General features: G+C 40.1%; 1 protein-coding gene across 1 annotated transcript in view; it reads left to right on the top strand.

The window, feature by feature from the left end:
* The window catches only part of LOC144071149 (A disintegrin and metalloproteinase with thrombospondin motifs 20), a 99612-nt gene that overhangs the window by 20246 nt on the left and 60150 nt on the right, over positions 1-19216 (top strand). The window contains exons 4-11 of the mRNA XM_077596006.1: positions 2531-2778; positions 3677-3760; positions 4580-4704; positions 4773-4813; positions 5053-5158; positions 9876-10022; positions 12578-12719; positions 14750-14854. Of these exons, the coding sequence (XP_077452132.1) occupies positions 2531-2778; positions 3677-3760; positions 4580-4704; positions 4773-4813; positions 5053-5158; positions 9876-10022; positions 12578-12719; positions 14750-14854 (998 nt within the window). The remainder of the gene's footprint in view (positions 1-2530; positions 2779-3676; positions 3761-4579; positions 4705-4772; positions 4814-5052; positions 5159-9875; positions 10023-12577; positions 12720-14749; positions 14855-19216) is intronic.

The raw sequence follows: 19216 nt of genomic DNA on the forward strand, positions 1-19216 counted from the left end.
TTTGGTCGAACGGACGTTTGGTAGAACGGACGTTTGGTAGAACGGACGTTTGGTAGAACGGACGTTTGGTCGAACGGACGTTTGGTCGAACGGACGTTTGGTCGAACGGACGTTTGGTCGAACGGACGTTTGGTCGAACGGACGTTTTGGTCGAACGGACGTTTGGTCGAACGGACGTTTGGTCGAACGGACGTTTGGTCGAACGGACGTTTGGTCGAACGGACGTTTGGTCGAACGGACGTTTGGTCGAACGGACGTTTGGTCGAACGGACGTTTGGTAGAACGGACGTTTGGTAGAACGGACGTTTGGTCGAACGGACGTTTGGTCGAACGGACGTTTGGTCGAACGGACGTTTGGAAGAAACGGACGTTTGGTCGACCGGACGTTTGGTCGACCGGACGTTTGGTCGACCAAACGTCCGGGGGTCAAACGTCTTTCGACGAAACGTCCGGTCACGGTGCTGGTAGTTAGTCGGGGCAGGTTCCAGCACCCCCCGCGACCCTTTGGAGGATAAGCGCTTGGGAAAAAGGAAGGAATGAGTGACTGCCGCCAGGTCTCGGTGCAAGTCGGGGCAGTCACCTCTGTCCTGTCATGGTGTAAGTAGCAGCTCAGGAGCTAGCGACAGGCGGATTTCAAGCTAATGCGCTTTGGGAGAGGTTGCGTACGGCTAATCTGCACTGATTCCGAGGCTATTATAACACGGAGCATATTTTCACCTCCCACTCTCCCGATTTTCTTTTTTTAATCTCGACCCAAAGCCAATTTCTTCGTACTTCTCCTTACAAGTTAATCCCTTTGAAGTCGGACTATCTGCAGAGATGAGTCTGTTTAAGGAGTTGAACGAAAAGCTTTGGCCTTTACGGATTTTTTTTTTTCTCCCCCCACTTTTTTTCCGCTGGAAAATACAAAGCTCTGTGAGCGCAGGCGGGCTTGGCGGCGCCTCTGAAAAGCGGCGCTGGCGTGCGGCGGCCGGGGGGCTACGAGGCTAAGCGGCTAGGCGGCCATTGTGCCAGCGAGTCACGCTCTGCCTCGCGTGCCCGCTGGGGGCATCGCTTGAATAATTTCAACAAGTTCTTTCACTGAGCTAACAGTTTCGCACAATATCTCTCTGTCTGACCGTCTGGAAAGATTGACCGCGGAAAAGACAAAGGGACACTTCACTCAAAGTTGACCAGGTCGCCGAGGTCGGAGGATTGCGAACTATGCGCGCTCACGGGCGTCGAATTCTCTGTGAATATCGCTGAATGTTTCATTTGGATTGTTAGATTTTTAGCGGGCCAATGCTAGCCAAAGGTTTCTCCCATGTCATTTTAGCGCCCACCAAAACAAAGGCCAAAGTTGAACTCAGGAGCAGGAAGCAGAAAAATGATAGTTTGGTGCAAAAAGTAGGATTTTTAATTAAAATAAAAAAATCTGACAAATTTTCTCGCATATACGCCATATTTGTAAAAAAAAAAAGATGCCTGAATCAAGAGTACGGCTTATATGAGCACAAATTGGGCTTGACATGCACGAAACTGCAAGGTGAAAACGAGGAAATAAAGCAAGACAATGCGGGCAATACGGTAATTTATTTCAAAATAGAGAAAAGATAAACATAAAATGCTTAACAAAATTCATCTTGACGTCTATGATGATTTTCTTAAGATTTTCCCTTCAAAGTAAACACACATTTTTCCTCCCTATTAAAACTATGAATATGGAGGTGAAAATTGTGAATCAGGGGGCTTATACGAGAGAAATTGTCAAATCCAACCATTTTAAGGCAATTTTAAGGGTACGGCTTATACGAGAGAAATTAACAAATTCAACTATTTTAAGGCAATTTTAAGGGTAGGGCTTATACGAGAGAAATTGTCAAATTCAACAATTTTAAGGCCATTTTAAGGGTACGGCTTATACGAGAGAAATTGTCAAATTCAACAATTTTAAGGCCATTTTAAGGGTACGGCTTATACGAGAGAAATCGTCAAATGCAACAATTTTAAGGCAATTTTAAGGGTAGGGCTTATACGAGAGAAATTGTCAAATGCAACAATTTTAAGGCCATTTTAAGGGTACGGCTTATACAAGGGAAATTAACAACTTCAACAATTTTAAGGGTACGGCTTATACAAGAGAAATTATCAAATTCAACAATTTTGAGGCAATTTTAAGGGTAGGGCTTATACGAGAGAAATTGTCAAATTCTACAATTCTAAGGCCATTATAAGAGTATGGAATATACGAGAGAAATTGTCAAATTCAACCATTTTAAGGCCATTTTAAGGGTATGGCTTATGCTAGAGAAATTATCAAATGCAACAATTTTGAGGCAATTTTAAGGGTACGGCTTATACGAGAGAAATTGTCAAATTCAACTATTTTAATGTTTGGTGATTTACAACTCAATTGTGTTCCTACAGTGATTACAGTCATCGCTAAGCTATGCTAATTAGCTAAGACTTCTGGGGCCGAGTTTTAATTTTCCATTTCCACCGTACCCGCTTACCTGACCTGGTTTTTCCTGAAATTTCTGTCCCCACTCAGACAAGACGGAGAGAACCGTGTCATTGGACGGTCGGGGAAACATCGGCGACCAGCTGGACTCTCTCCACGCCGCCATCGCCGAGCGGGACGACGAGGTCCCCGACGAGCCTCGGCCGCGGCGCCCGCGTAGACGCAAGCGCTTCCTTTCCTACCCGCGTTACGTGGAACTGATGGTGACGGCGGACGCCAAGATGGCGCGTCACCACGGACACAACCTGGAGCACTACATCCTAACAATCATGTCAGTAGTAAGTAAAATAATGTTTCTAAAAATCACTAATTTATGTTTGCTCCACATCAAGGGTGTCAGACTCGGGTTGGTTCGCGGGCCGCATTAACGTTAACTTGATTTCACGTGTGCCGGACCATTTTAGATATAATATTTAGATTATTTTTTTTATAAATGGATTAAATGAACTGGATCAAAAGCCCTGAATATTCAGGTTTTTTTATAGATCTACAAAAAAGGTTTTATTAGTAAGGGAAAATCTCTTTTAGTCATTGTTCCATATTAAAGTGGAAAACAGAAAATATTTTTATATATTTTTCGATTTTACAAAATGATTTTTGAACTAAAAACAAAGAAAAAATGGATAAAAATTGCAATTATTGATTTAAAAGGGGGAAAATCAGGAAATATAATATACATCTATAGCTATCATTTTAATTTGATCCTAAAACAGAAAGTCGGCACTCATCTTTTACTTTCTCGGGCCGCACAAAATGATGCGGCGGGCCAGATTTGGCCCCCGGGCCGCCACTTTAACACCTGTGGTCTTCATTATTCGCGATATTCGAGGGATTACTGTATAGTATTACTTACCTTCCGTCCCTCCCTGGGGGTTGAGACGGGCTAAATGTTTATAGGCCGCTAATGACTTCCTGTCAGGAGATTGGCCGGACTCGGCCTCGGGAGACCGCCGGCCGGCCGACCGTGACAGGGCTGCGCCGGCAGAGTGAGGGAAGTGAAGGGGAAAACCAGCCACGGAATGTTTGTCCGCTTAACTTTGATTCAGACGTTTTCATTCGTTCGAGGCGGCCGTTTTGATTGGCAGACGCCGCTCATTTCATATCAGGCGGTTTCCGTCACGGCTCAGGTGTGTGGAGGTTTGCATTTGTTTTGTCTGTGCCTTGTCTTTGTTACAGGTAGCGGCAGTGTACAAGGACCCCAGCGTGGGAAACCTCATCAATATCATGATTGTCAAGCTGATCGTCATCCACAATGAACAGGTAAAGGAAGGCTCAGTCTTAGTACAGGTGTTGGTACATATTCATACTCTTTGTCTCGTGTTCAAGCAAGGGGGTGCCTGAGCGTATCCCAGCTAACTACGGGCACCAGGCCGAGGGACACCCTGAATCGGTGGACAGCCAATCGCAGGGCACGAGGAGATTAAGGACAATCAATTGTAGTTAGGGTTAGGCAATTTAGAGTGTTTAGTTAGCTAGTCTAGCATCGTTTTGGAACCTGGAAGATATCCACTTAGCCATGAAAGATGAGTCAACCCCCCCCCCCCCCCCCCAAAAAAAAAACAAAAAACAAAAAGAAAACTCTATAGTTAGATTATTATTATTATTATTCCGATTGTGCAAATGTATTAGATTAGATTAAATAACTTTATTCATCCCGTATTCGGGAAATTTGATTGTCACAGTAGCAAGAGGGTGAGAATACAGACACAGTAAAGGACATTTTAGACATAAATAAATAGGTCATAAATAAGTTAATAAATAAATAAGCGTGTTGCTGAAATCTATATATATATATATATATATTATATATAAGTATACATAGACATACATATTAGATGAGATTACTTTATTCATCCCGTATTTGGGAAATTTCACTGTCACAGTAGCGAGGGGGTGAGAATACAGACACAGAAAAAGACATTTTAGACATAAATAGGTCATAAATAAGTTAATAAATAAATAAGCGTGTTGCTGAAATATATACATATATACATACACACATCTATACATGTATAAATACGGCGAAGATGCCGTAAACGCACATTTGATAGCACCCTGACGCATTTTCCTCCCAAACAGGACGGCCCCGCGGTGAGTTTCAACGCGGCCACCACTTTACACAACTTCTGCACGTGGCAGCAGAAGCAAAATTTCAAGGACGACAGTCACCCGTCCCACCACGACACCGCCCTCCTCATCACTAGGCACGTTTGTCATTCTCCACCTTTCCCCCCAAAAACCCCTCCCATATTCATATTTTTTTTTCCCGCAGGGAGGATATCTGCCGCTCAAAAGACAAGTGCGACACTCTTGGTGAGAATCCCTCCCCTCAAATGAACATTCTATCCCACGCTCGTAAACTTTGCGGTAATTAGTTGACGGAAAGCTGGCTAATAACATGATGACATGACATAGTACAAAGTGAACCTAATCCCTCATAACAGAAGAAACATTTGAATCATTTTACTACCTACAACCAGCACATGTTCTCCCTTAAATAGATGCACGACATTATCATTATTTTTCTTATTTATGTATTAATTTTTTCCCAGGCCTGGCGGAACTGGGGACCATGTGCGACCAATACCGCAGCTGTTCTATCAGCGAAGAAAATGGAATCAGCGCCTCCTTCACTATTGCTCACGAGTTGGGCCATGTGTAGGTTACACACAAACATACCCACACACACACCCACACATTCATCCACACACACACACACACACACACACACACACACACACACACACACACACACACACACACACACACACACACACACACACACACATGCACACACACCCACACACACATGCACACACACCGCCGACAAAAGCCCTTCTTATCAAGCGCAGGTGCAAAACGTAATGAAAAGAAAGAGTTTGACTTTTAATTAAGTGGAGTTAACCCGTTCTGAGTTCATTTTTTTCTGAAGCGCTTATCCTCACAAGGGTCGCGGGGGTGCTGGAGACGCCTATCCCATTTACCAGGGTACACCTTGAATTGGTGGCCAGCCAATCGCAGGGCACGAGGAGACAAAGGACAACTATTCGGGTTCAGATTCATACTTAGGGACACTTTTAGCATTCTATTAGCCTAGCATGCATTTTTGGGGGGATGTGGGAGGTAGCCGGAGTACCTGGAAAAAAACCCACGCAGGTAATTTAACGTACAATTTAGCCCAGCATGCATGTTTATGGGATGTGGGAGGAAACGAAAGATATGGCCTAGACCACGTGTCAAAGTGGCGGCTCGGGGGGCAAATATGGCCCGCTGCATCATTTTGTGCGGTCCGAGAAAGTAAATCACGAGTGCGGACTTTCTGTTTTAGGATCAAATTCAAATGAAGAGTATAGATGTATATGAAATGTCCTGATTTTCCCCCTTTTAAATCAATAATTGTCATTTTCCAATCCATTTTTTCTGTGTTTTTAGTTCAAAAATCCTTTTGTAAAATCTAAAAATATATATTTAAAAAAAGCTAAAATAAACATTGTTTTAGATCTATAAAAAACTGAATATTCAGGGTTTTAAATCCAGTTCTTTTAATCCATTTATAAAAAAAAATCTAAATATTATATCTAAAATGGTCCACGTGAAATCAAGGAATCATCAGGAAATGTAATATACATCTATATTCTTCATTTTAATTTGATCCTAAAACAAAGTGATTGATTTACTTTCCCGGGCCACACAAAATGATGCGACGGGCCAGATTTGGCCCCCGGGCCGCCACTTTGACACCCTTGCTCTAAATAATCTAGCGCCATGTCTGCTCGCATATCTGCTAAGACTAAAGTTTCAGCAGCTGTTGGGCCAGTTGGCGCGGTCCCCTCAGCGGCGAAATCCATCGCCAAGTTCGCAAGCCGGACCATTTAGCGGGCCTGGGAACGCCGGCGTCGGGTTGTGGGAGCCACTCCACGGCATTGCCCAGGATTACCCAGCCAATTTGCGCTAATGGATTGGAGGCTTTTCCCAAAATGGAGGACCTCCCGCCGCTCTCGGTCGATGGCAATCAGATTTCAGGTCAAACGGCTGGCGTCGGAAAGACGCGCAATTGACAAAAAGCCATTTAGTGGATGGCGACGGAGTCCATTCATTTCGCAAATGGACTTTGCATGCCATTTGTGTTGAGGAGGTTTTCATTATGAAGCCAGGCTTAAGAGACTCGGGAGGCCACTTTGGATTTATGTCACAGATTTTTCCCATGAATTTTTGGATTGGCTTGGATTGGATAACTTTATTCATCCCGTATTCGGGAAATTTCGTTGTCACAGTAGCAAGAGGGTGAGAATACAGACTCAGTAAAAGACATTTTAGACATAAATAGATAGGTCATAAGTAAGTTAATAAATAAATAAATAAATGTATAAATAAATAAGCGTGTTGCTGAAATACATATATATATATATATATATGTGTTTATATATGTATGTAAATATGTATAATGTATATATATATGTATATAAATATGTATAATGTATATATATATATATATATATATATATTTATATATATATATTTATATATATATATTTATATATATATATATTTATATATATATATATATATATATATATGTATGTATATATATGTATATATATATATATATGTATGTATATATATGTATATGTATGTATATGTATGTATATATGTATATATGTATATATGTATATATGTATATATGTATATATATATATGTATATATGTATATATGTATATATGTATATATGTATATATGTATATATATATATATGTATATATATATATATATATATATATATATATATATATATATATATATATATATATATATATATATATATATGTACATGCATGCATACGGTAGGTCTTCACGGTCAGCCATTTGTTTTGTTAAAGAGCCTGACAGCTGATTTGCAATCGCTGGGCAGGATTTAATTGCCTGTCTGTTTACCAAATATGAAACGGGGCAACAAACATTCACTGTAATATTTTGGTGCTTGGAGCGGCCCGGTGGATTAGTGGTTAGCCTCACAGTGGGAGATCTGGGTTCAAAACCAGGCCGGTCCACCTGTGTGGAGTTTGCATGTTCTCCTGCATGGGTTTTCTCCGGGTACTCTGGTTTCCTCCCACATTCCAAAAACATGCATGCTAGGCTAGTTGGACAATCTAAATTCCCCCTAGCAATGATTGGTTGTCTGTTTGTCTCCTTGTGCCCTGTGATTGGCTGGCCACTAATTTAGGGTGTCCCCTGCCTTGTGCCCGAAGTCAGCTGTGATAGGCTCTGGCACCCCCTGCGACTCTAGTGAGGATAAAGTGGTTCTGAAAATGAATGAATTACCTTCGAGATGATATTTGTCATTGGCAGCATCCTGTGCAAAGATTTGCCATTTTTCACATAAGTGATTTATTTTTATCAAAGGCCCTTATTTTCATGTATTTTGACTTCAATTCTGCGTATGACTCTTAAGGAATAACATTTGACAATAGGAATTGTTTATGCCTTTCTGTCAAAAAGTTGAGGCCTACAAGCACCCAAATAATCTAGTGGTACGTATAAGAAATTTCCCCAAACAAAATTCCCAACTCATTCAGCGCCATTTCTCGTTGAACTTTGCGAGTGGCAAGTGGCACACCCAATGGAATGGCGTCAACCAACCCACAGACATTCCAGGTACCCTCAGTGGGCATTTCAGACGCATTCTTTGACTAATTACACGGCGACGCTTTCCAAGCGCCCGCCACGCCACGCCGCCGCAATCGATTCTTCCAACGGATGCGTCCGCCCGAGGGGCCACAAAACCCAGTGATTTACGGCCTCATTACACTAAGCAGCCCTTATCTCTCCAAGACCTTCAAGACTGTATGCTTATTCGAGCTCTAAATCCAAGTAGACCAACATCGACACACACACACGTGGGAAATCACATCAAGAATTTGTGTGTGTGTGTGTGTGTGTGTGTTCAACAGCGCTTGAACTTTAGCGCCGGTGTTGGAATCAGCCAAAAGAATAATTTATGTGTGCTCAACTTAATTCGGTGGCAAAGGCTCAATGCTTTCCCGGGTTTTAGGCCAACTTTTTCCTGTCGCCGGAGGCATCCTGCCAACCAGGTTTTGGGTCTGTGTGCTGGACTGTGTATGTGTACGTGTGTGTGTGTATGTTTGTGAGTGTGTACACACTCCGACACTGCAGCCCGTGCTGACCCACATCCTGTTGTAAACATGTTCGACATCATACAGCTGTGCAAGGCCGCCGTGTGTAAATACAGTGTTACCTCGAGATACGAGCGTAATGCGTTCCGGGACTGAGCTCGTATGTCGATTTTCTCGTGACTCAAAGGAACGTTTCCCATTGAAATGAACTAAAAACAAACTTTTTGCATGGCAACACGCTCGTAACATAACATAAACAAATTGAAATGAACTTGAATTACAGTGCAGACACACTCAAAAATAAGTTGAATCTAACCTTACACTAAACTTCATTCTAATTTTGTTTGACATTTTGATACCTTTCTTCTCCCGGGTTGGCTCTATTGGCCCCGCCTCCACCCTGACTTTCAGATGCAACCTATCGAGGGTTGTTTGCTTTTGTCTCCCCTTCAAAATGTTCCCAAAATGTCCTCACAATAGGATAACGCACGACCACTTGCCAACGACAAGTAGTATATACTCCTCTCGTATTAGCGAACAAGCTCCGCCATTCACACTGACTAACGGGGGAAAAAACACTGGAAAAAATGCAAGGCTCCGCCCAGTGCTCGTATAGACATTAAACGAGCGAGTTGCGACCAGAAAGACAGTGGCCATGATGTTCTTATGAGCAGCCTATTATGTGGGAAATTTGTACCATAAATAAATATGGAGGTAAAAATTGTGAATCAGGGGGCGGCTTATACGAGAGAAATTGTCAAATTCAACCATTTTAAAGCAATTTTACGGGTACGGCTTATACGCGGAGGCGGCTAATACGCGAGAAAATACGGTAGGTCATTAGCGGTACCGTTAGCTAAACCCCATTTCTACGACTCACAAACACATACCTGTCAACCTCTGCCGATAACTGCCCTTATAAATGATTATGATTCCCCTTACAAACCCCCCAAAAAACCTTACAAACACCGTACGACTCGTCGTACGGTGTTTGTAAGGTTTTTGGGGGGTTTGTAAGGGGAATCATAATCATTTATAAGGGCAGTTATCGGCAGAGGTTGACAGGTATGCAAACATATTTTTTTTAACAAGTAATGCAAGCAGTTGGCTTGTCAACCCAAATAGCTAATTCTCGAGACGTTATCAAACCGGAACAAAGTACCCCAGAAAAGACAAAAAAAATGACTTCTGTTGTAACACGGTTTTCAACCCCTTAATCCTTTTGTCTTTCTCCTCCCACCAGGTTCAACATGCCCCACGACGACACCCCCAAATGTCGAGAGGCTGGCATGAAGCACCAGTATCACGTCATGGCGCCCACCCTCAACCACGACACCAACCCCTGGTCGTGGTCCAAGTGCAGTCGCAAGTACATCACCGAGTTCCTTGAGTACGTATGCTTATTCATATCACCCATCCAGAACTCATTTAGGCTCCAAAAGGCTAAGCATCTCATTTATTTGTGAGAGTCTTTGTGAAGCACACCTGCTTCCACGTTTCTGCAACATAACAATGTGACTCTGTTAACCGTCAGCGTGGGTTCTTCTCCGCGAGCCTCGTTCGTGGGAAATGCCCTTGAGAGGCTTTTTTTGAAGTTCCTCTCAAACTAACAATGCTGGGTATTGATTCCCACTTTTTACGCTGGTCCACCTGGCACCAGTACAGACGCTCCCCTACTTAGGAACATTCAACTTACGAACAACGGTACATACGAACATGTCTGCAAATTGCGTTTAAGTCGAAAAATGTTCGTAAGTCCAATTTCGTATTTTTTTCCGAATAGTGCTTCTTTCCGCCGCTAATACCGACGCCTGGCGCTGTGAGAACTCAGCTCACCCAGCATCTACCTTCTTCTTCTTTGCAATGCGGAAGTGCGTGAACGTATCTCCAGTGGGCAAAGAACCTTTTTCATTTGTATCATTAAATATCTCGTGCATCCATTATTGAATATAGTTGGTAAAAAGCGAAAGGCTTCTATTGAGGGAGTTGCAAGGAAGAGGCAAGCCATTTCATTTGAAACGAGTGGCAATAATAACGAAGCTTGATACGCGTGAGAGTGGTGAGCGTTTCACGGGCATTGAATCGTTCGACCGTCAGTACCATTTATAAACAGAAAGATCGAGCAGCAGGACCCAAATATTGAACGTTGCACAAAGTTTGCAAATCAATTGAATGATGCCATACAGTGCTACCGCATCATTTATGATGAAAAAAAGAAAAAAAGCTGTGCAATCGTCGTTAGATCGCTTCTTTCAGCCAGTTTCTAATACATAAATCTCTCTCTCTCTCTCTATACAGTACTGTACATATTCTCTCCATTTTATTAAATGTTTTTTTTTCAGTACAAACCAATGCGTGTTACTTATACAAGCCTTACACATACAAATGCACTTATATCAACCTTCAATATACTTATATAGGCCTTAAACATAAATTATAATACAAAATATAGCACTGAATCAACTTACAAACAAATTCAACTTATGAACAATCGCTCGGAACCTAACTCGTTCGTAAGTAGGGGAGCGTCTGTATATCAAAGTTCTCTTGTATCTCAGGGCAAACATTTACTCGCTATTTCCCTCGTATCTCAAATTTCTCATATGTTGGACCACTTGTATGTCAAGGTATGAATGTACAGTAGCTTCTTAACCTGTTTTTTTTATTTTTCGACGAGTATCGCAAATCCAGTCTTTTTTGTCGGAGCTAATTCCGTACGGAAATGAAAGGGCGCCGACACAAAGTGACGTTACCTCCGGATAATCCCGCATAATCACCGGCTCTGAAGTCTTTGCTTTTGTCTTCGCAGGTGTTTTAGCTTCTCCAACCGGGATGAGCTTTTTGTCATGTCAGACATGTTATTTAACATGCTCGCCACCTTTCAGATTTACTCACAAATTTTGGACTTTTTCACGAGTGCCGTGTGAGGGTTTTTTTTTTTTTTCATCCGTACGTTCATGCCAGCTGTGTTTGCACAACGGCGGTTTTCAGGGAGGGGTTCATACAAAGAGCATATCTGTCATTACACGCACGATTGAGGTATTTAATTGAGGCGCTTTACGATGTGTGCAGTCGATTGGTCGCCGGTATTTTGGTCGCCGTCTTTTGGTCACCCCGACCGCGACAACGGGCGACCAAAAGACCGGCGACCAAAAGACCGACGACCAAAAGACCAACGACTAAAAAACGGCGACAAAACAAGGTAAAAGAGCAGACACACTCAAAAATAAGTTGAATCTAACCTTACACTAAACTTAATTCTAATTTTGTTTGACATTTTTGTGTGCAGTAGATTGGTCGCCAGTCTTTTGGTCGCTGTCTTTTGGTCGCCGGTCTTTTGGTCGCCCGGACCGCGACAACGGGCGACCAAAAGACCGGCGACCAAAAGACCGACGACCAAAAGACCGGCGACCAAAAGACCGACGACCAAATGACTGGCGACAAAACAAGGTAAAACAACATGGTCTACGCATGAATAAAAGCCAACAATGGCCATGAGCAGTTCCACTGAGCCGACGTGTAAGTGTAGAAGAGTTTGTATGTACATGCGTTGTCCCTTTAAGAAGCGACGTCAGTTCAGTCAGTCTCTTAACAAGTTCTCCAACAAAAAACAATAAAAGTCCGGGAAATTTGGAGCTTTTCTTTAGCCTAATAATTAATAGGGCATTTAAGTATGACTCAATAATAATTCAAAGTTTGTATTTAGGGAATTTGAGCAACAATTTAAATGGTAATTATCACTTACCTTCTGGGCGACCAATCGACCGTGTACCCTTTACGAGTCCCAGTTCAGAAAATACTCGACGTAAAAGAGAGTTTTAAGTCAGCCGCGTTGTTCGAGTACAATGCACCGTTGCGTCCACTCGATTCCCATCTCCACGGATACGAGCATCTTTCTAGTTTTGTAAATTTGACATTTGACTGTCGTTTTTGTTTTGATGACAGCACCGGCTACGGGGAGTGCCTCCTAGACGAGCCCGTTGGCAGAACGTACGAGTTGCCCAGTCTCCTGCCGGGCCAAATCTACAATGCCAACAGGCAATGTGAACTTATGTTTGGACCCGGTTCTCAAATCTGCCCTTACATGGTAAGTCATTCGCAACTTGAAAGTCTAAAATATAGTACAAAATATACTATAATGCTACCTAGAATTTACAATATATTTGAAAAACCTATAAAACGTATTTTTGGGCTTTTAATGTTAATACAGTAATGCAATGATGATTGTGATCCTATTTAAATTGGTGCACTCCTCCTGCAGTTATTCTAATGTATTTAATTTTAATTTCAAGAATTTCACGATAGTTTTAAATATGGATTTCCCAAATGTGTCCTTACATGGTAAGTCAGTTGCAACTTGAAAGTAAAATATAGTATAAAATATGTGATTGATTGATTGATTGAAAAATATTCCATCCATTCAACCACCTATAATTTACAATATAGTTTAAAAACCTAATAAACATATTATTCAGCTTTTATTGTTATTACAGTAATGCAATGATGAACGTGATCATATTTAAATGAGTACATTCCGCCTGCAGTTATACAGATGTATTTAATGTTAAGAATTTCAAGATATTTTTAAATATAGAGTTCCCAAATTTGTTATTACTTGGTAAGTCAATATACAAAATATTTATTTCTTTGATTTAGTTGTACGACTCAACTTTATTTGGATAAAATTTATTATTATTTTAAAAAATTGTGAGACAATTGTTTGGGTTGACATTATTATTAGTTTCCTTAATTTTGCTTGTAAAATATTTCATCCATTCATTTAGCTATAATTTAAACATGCATTTCATAAAGCTATTAAACATTTTCTTCAACTTTTCATTGTATTACCGTAATGCCATAACTAATGTGATTGCATTTAAATTAGTGCAGTTATTCAAATGTATATAATTTTAACCTCAAGAACATTTTAAATGTCATATTTATATCGTATTCCTGATTTTATTCAGAAGTACACTAAGTGAATTTTTATTCATTGATCAATTAAAGCAGTTCACAAAAAAATACTATACTATACTTCCACAAAAAAAAATTCTTTTCAATTTTGTCTACTCGGCTGAGAGTAATTGACTCCCCGGTGTTAGCGGCTAATGAAATGCTAATGAAAAAATCCAATTTTTCCGCTTGAGTTTAGCTTCTGAGGGCAACAAGGACCTGCTTTTAATCTCCCATTTTGAGCAAAAAAAAATGCCCTTTAAAGACACAGTTTGACTTTACTGCTTGTAATTTTTAATTTTAAAATGCCAATCATGGACAAAATGCTTTTTACGTTGTGTTGGAAACTGGCAAACTGTAGATCAGGGGGTGGGGAACCCTTGGCTCGCGAGGCAGATGTGGCTCTTTTGATGGCTGCATATGGCTCTTTGTTAACCTGTTAGCTAAAATGTACCTCTAGTGCCGCTAACCATATAAGATTTTTTTATTAGACTCTTCTGCATGCATTTATTTATTTGTATTTGCTTATATTTTATTTTATTTATATTTATTATTTTATTCATATTTTACTATTTTATTTATATTTTATTATTTTATTTATATTTTACTATTTTACTTATATTTTATTATTTTATTCATATTTTATTATTTTATTCATATTTTATTGTTTTTATATTTAATTATTTTATTCATATTTTATTATGTTTTTATATTGTATTATTTTATTCATTTGTATTTATAATTATTTATTGATTATTTATCTCTTATTTGTGCACTTCCCTACTTATTTATGTTGTTGACTACTATTTTTTATGACTTATTTATTGATTGCTAATTATTGATTATTTATTTGTTTGTTTGTTGGTGTTATTTTTTCCATTTTGTGGTGAAACTTTAAATCTAATTATACATGACAATAAAAACATTAAATTCTATTCAATTTAATCTCATTGAGTAGCAACAGCATAACAATGTTGTTAAAATAATTCAGAGACTTTTTCTACCTTAAAAGTGGTGAAATGACCCAAAAAAACCACACATTTTTATGTATTTTGACATTAAAAATCCAAATATGGCTCTTACGGAATAACGTTAGAAAATATGAATTGTCGACAGCTCTCTCTGTCCAAATTTCTTGACTATTTTCCCCCTTGTTTTACCCAGAAACAATGCAAGCGATTATGGTGCACCAGTGCCGAGGGGGACCACAAAGGGTGTCGGACTCAACACATGCCGTTGGCGGACGGGACTGAATGCGGAAACGGAATGGTAAGCGTAAAAAACAAAAAATGCAAATGACACTTAAAATGAGGTAATGTGCAGTTCAAGGGAATCGGGAATTACAAATCATTGTGACTCTTGGCAACAGTTAAACTGAATTAGACAAGCGGCCATTTTGAATGTTTGCACCCTTTTTTTTATTTATTTTTTAATTACAGTGGTACCTCAACATACGAGTGCTCCAACATACGAGCAATTTGAGATACGAGTAAAATTTTGAGCAGATATTTATCTTGAGATACCAGACACATTTTGATATACGAGCATAGAGCGGACACGAAAGGCTGCTTATAAGAACATCATGGCCACTGTCTTTCTGGCCGGAACTCCCTCGTGTAATGTCTCTACGAGCAGTGGGCGGAGCCTTGCATTTTTTCCAGTGTTTTTTTTCCCCCGTTAATCAGTGCGAATGGCGGAGCTTCTTTGCTAATACAAGAGGAGTATATACTACTTCTCGTTGGCAAGTGGTCGTGCGTTATCCTATTGTGAGGACATTTGTGTGCATCATTTTGGGAATATTTTGAAGGGAATACAAAAGCAAAAAAAAACCTCGCTAGGTTGCATCTGAAAGTCAGGGTGGAGGCGGGGCCAATAGAGCCAACCCTGGAGAAGAAAGGTATCAAAATTGAAAAGAAAAATAGAATTACGTTTAGTGTAAGGTTACATTAAACTTATTTTTTGAATGTGTCTGCATCGTAATCCAAGTTCATTTCAATTTCTTTATGTTATGTTACGAGCGCGTTGCCCCCAGTGGCTAAATTAGGTATACATTTTCTCATTATTTTCCCGAGGGATTCCACGTGAAGCGCTCAGGTGACCACCTCTGGCTAGAAACTTGAGTCTTTTCCCCTCCGTGTTGTCGGGGGGGCCCCCCAACCCCCATTAGCCTTCATGTTCTCCTCGCCCTGGGGTGCTATGCTAATTAGGACTAAGACGGCGGGTCTGTTGCTGAGGTTACGTTGGAAAAGGGGAAGGCGGGAGAAAGAGAGAGGGAAGGTCGCAGAAAATGAGAAAAAGATGGGGCCGCTAAACGAGGGAAAGGTTGACGTTTGAAAGGTGACGCCGAGCCGGGTCTTCACGGTCCAGCCACCTCGTGGTGAACCCGTGACCCCCGAAAGCTCTTAAAGCGGCGGTGGCGTAGCGGGTCAGCGGTCGGGGCCGTAACGTAGCTCGCCGGAACCCCCCCACACACACAAAGGAGCTCGCAGAAATAGTTTTGTATTCAGGACATGCTTGAAAAAAGGGTCTAGAACAGGGGTAGGGAACCTATGGCTCGGGAGCCATATGTGGCTCTTTCCATGGGTGCATATGGCTCTCAGGTAAAATATGAAAATCAATGGTGAGAGAACATACTAATAGGAGGAGCATCATGGTGGCGTTGACACTACCTCTACCACCACTTTAATCAATATTTTGTTTTCTTATGACTCTTCTGCATGCATGATATCATTGATACGGATTTATTAGCAGCATAACAATGTGGTCAAGAGAATTTGGAGACTTTTTGTACTTCAAAAGTGGTGAAATGACCAAAAAATAAATCACACATTTTCATGTATTTTTTACTTTTCAAGTCTGAGAATGGCTCTCAAAAAATAACGTTAGAAAATAGGAATTGTTTATGGCTCTCTCTGTCAAAAAGGTTCCCGACCCCTGCTCTAGAAGTTCACTTTGCTCCTTGACCTTTTGCCCTGGCGGATCTTTTTCTATTTGGAAGTCTGCCTTGGGGGTTTTCAATCCGTCACCCTTTTTGGCGGTTAAACGTTGATAGCTAACATCTCAATCCAACTACAACAACTGCATCGAAGGGACTCGACTTGAATCAAACGTCCTTGACTGCACTCGCTTGGATGGATGATTAAACTTTAGGGAGAGTGTTTAAACATTGATTGACTTAAAACCTTGTGATGTTTGGTGCCATCTCCACAAAGATAAATCATGCAAGATAAAGCCAATTTTACGCCATTTGAGTTTGAGTTTGATTGATTTAATAATATTAATGAACTGGGACAATACTGTAAAATATGCAGTTTACGAAATCTTCCATCACAAAGCTCCTCCCCCACTGCAAGATTTTGTACCCAAAAATCCCAACATATCGAGGACGGCTGGCTCCAGAGGTGACTGTGTACTTCCCTTCAGAAAGAGTGCTAAATTAGCCATTTTCCTTTTACTGTTCTGAGATTTAGAGTCCGTTCCGGTACTCGGCCGTTTGGTCGCCCCGGAAGGTTATTGATAATTACCATTTAAAATTGTTGCTCAAATTCCCTAAATACAAACTGTGAATTATTATTTAGTCATACTTAATGCCCTATTAATTATTAGGCTAAAGAAAAGCTCCAAATGTCCCGTACTTTTATTGTTTTTTGTTGGAGAACTTGTTAAGACCCCAAATATTTTCAGTTTTCCACTTTAATATTGAATATAATTTTAAGAAAATATTTCCATTTGAAATGAAAAACAAATGATTATTAGATGTTTTCCCTTACTAAGAAAAAAAAGTTCAAATAAACAGTTTTATATCTATTAAAAAATATGAATATTTAGGGCTTTTGAGCCATTAAAAAAAAATCTAAATATTATATCTAAAATGGTCCGGCCCACATGAAACCCACAGGAATATAGAATATTTTAGCGTTACTAAACGCTATCTAAACAGCAAGAAACAACGGAAAAATTAAATCATCTGCGATAAGACCATAGAATCTTTAAACTAAATAATTAACTCTTTTTTTTTACTCTGATCATTGGCCCTTCCCGCCTATTTTCAAAGGAAAAATACATCAAAAACAAACAAACAAACAAAACCTGATTGCTTGATATCTTTCTCCGGTGGGCATAGTTAGGCTCCAGCACCCCCCGCGACTTATGAAGTCTTCCTGAAAATGACTGAGCGTACAATCATGCCATGATCACAATGAATAGGATTATTACAACAATGTATTTTTCTTCTATTATGTTTTATTACGATTCAATTGGCTGACATTTTCATGCCTTCGAATGGCAGCTGTGAGTTTTCCCCCGCCCCCTTTATTCATTTTGGGGAATTTCTGCACATGGCTTGGATGAACTAATTATCAAAGGTCAGCCTGACCTCATGTCGTTGGCCTGGCTTCAAGAATTCACATGCTTATTATGACAACGTATCAAGTGTGCGAACAATAGACAGATGACATTTTGGAAAGGTCAAGTGAAGATGGCGTTATTGTCAGAGCAGCCGCCAATGAATGAAACGCCGTTGGGGGGCCTTGACACTTTTCTGCAGGCACGTGTGTTTATTGGCGGTGAAATCGAGAACATTTAATCCCCTGATTTGGATCTGATCTTGACCCAAAGGACAAAAAACTCAGAATTTGTGACCTCAACACCCAATGGGAAAAGGTCCTTGTCCTAAATGACAATTTTATTGGCTCAAAACATTTTATTTAAAGAGGAGTGTGTCATACATTTTTCCTGTATTTTATGTTTTTTGATCATTTAAAATAGTGTGCACCGTATAACAAATTTTGTACGGGATTTTTTTTTTAGTTAGAGTCGTACCTCTTTTTACAAAATTAATTGGTTCCAGAACTTTTTTCGTAACTTTCGAAAATTTCGTAAGTAGAGGTGTACTTTATATGTAAATTCTCTATTTGTTTCCAGAAAATTTCGTACCTAGAGGTATTTGTAAGTAGAGGTGTACTTTATATGTAAATTCTCTAATTCCTTCCTGAATTTTTTTTTAAGTACAGTCGTACCTCTACTTACGAAATTAATTGGTTCCAGAACTTTTTTCATAACTTGAAAATGTCGTAAGTACAGATGTACTTTATATGTAAATTCTCTAATTCGTTCCTGAAAATTTCATACCAAGAGGCATTCGTAAGTCGAGATGTACTTTATGTGTAAATTCTCTATTTCGTTCCTGAAAATTTCGTACCTAGAGGCATTCGTGAGGAGAAGTGTACTTTATATGTAAATTCTCTAATTTGTTCCTGAAATTCTTTTCAAGTACAGTCGTACTTCTACTTACGAAATTTATTGGTTCCAGGACATTTTTCGTAACTTAAACATTTCGTAAGTAGAGGTGTACTTTATATGTAAATTCTCTAATTTGTCCCTGAAAATTTCATACCTAGAGGCATTCGTAAGTAGAGGTATAACTATACGTTTTTTGTCAAACTGATCTAGTTTTATCCATTTTGGCTCTGGATCGCCTCGGTCACTGGTAGCAGATGAAGACGTCATCGTCAACTGCTAATGTTGTCATGCTTTAAGCATGATATGAACATGCGTGTTAGTCACGTCCGCCTTTTCACTATAGTGCGTCAGCAAGCAATGTACCCAGACAGTCAAGCTGTCAGCGTCATA

This window comes from Stigmatopora argus, chromosome 3, assembly GCF_051989625.1.
Source record: "Stigmatopora argus isolate UIUO_Sarg chromosome 3, RoL_Sarg_1.0, whole genome shotgun sequence".
In the NCBI taxonomy this organism is placed as follows: domain Eukaryota; kingdom Metazoa; phylum Chordata; class Actinopteri; order Syngnathiformes; family Syngnathidae; genus Stigmatopora; species Stigmatopora argus.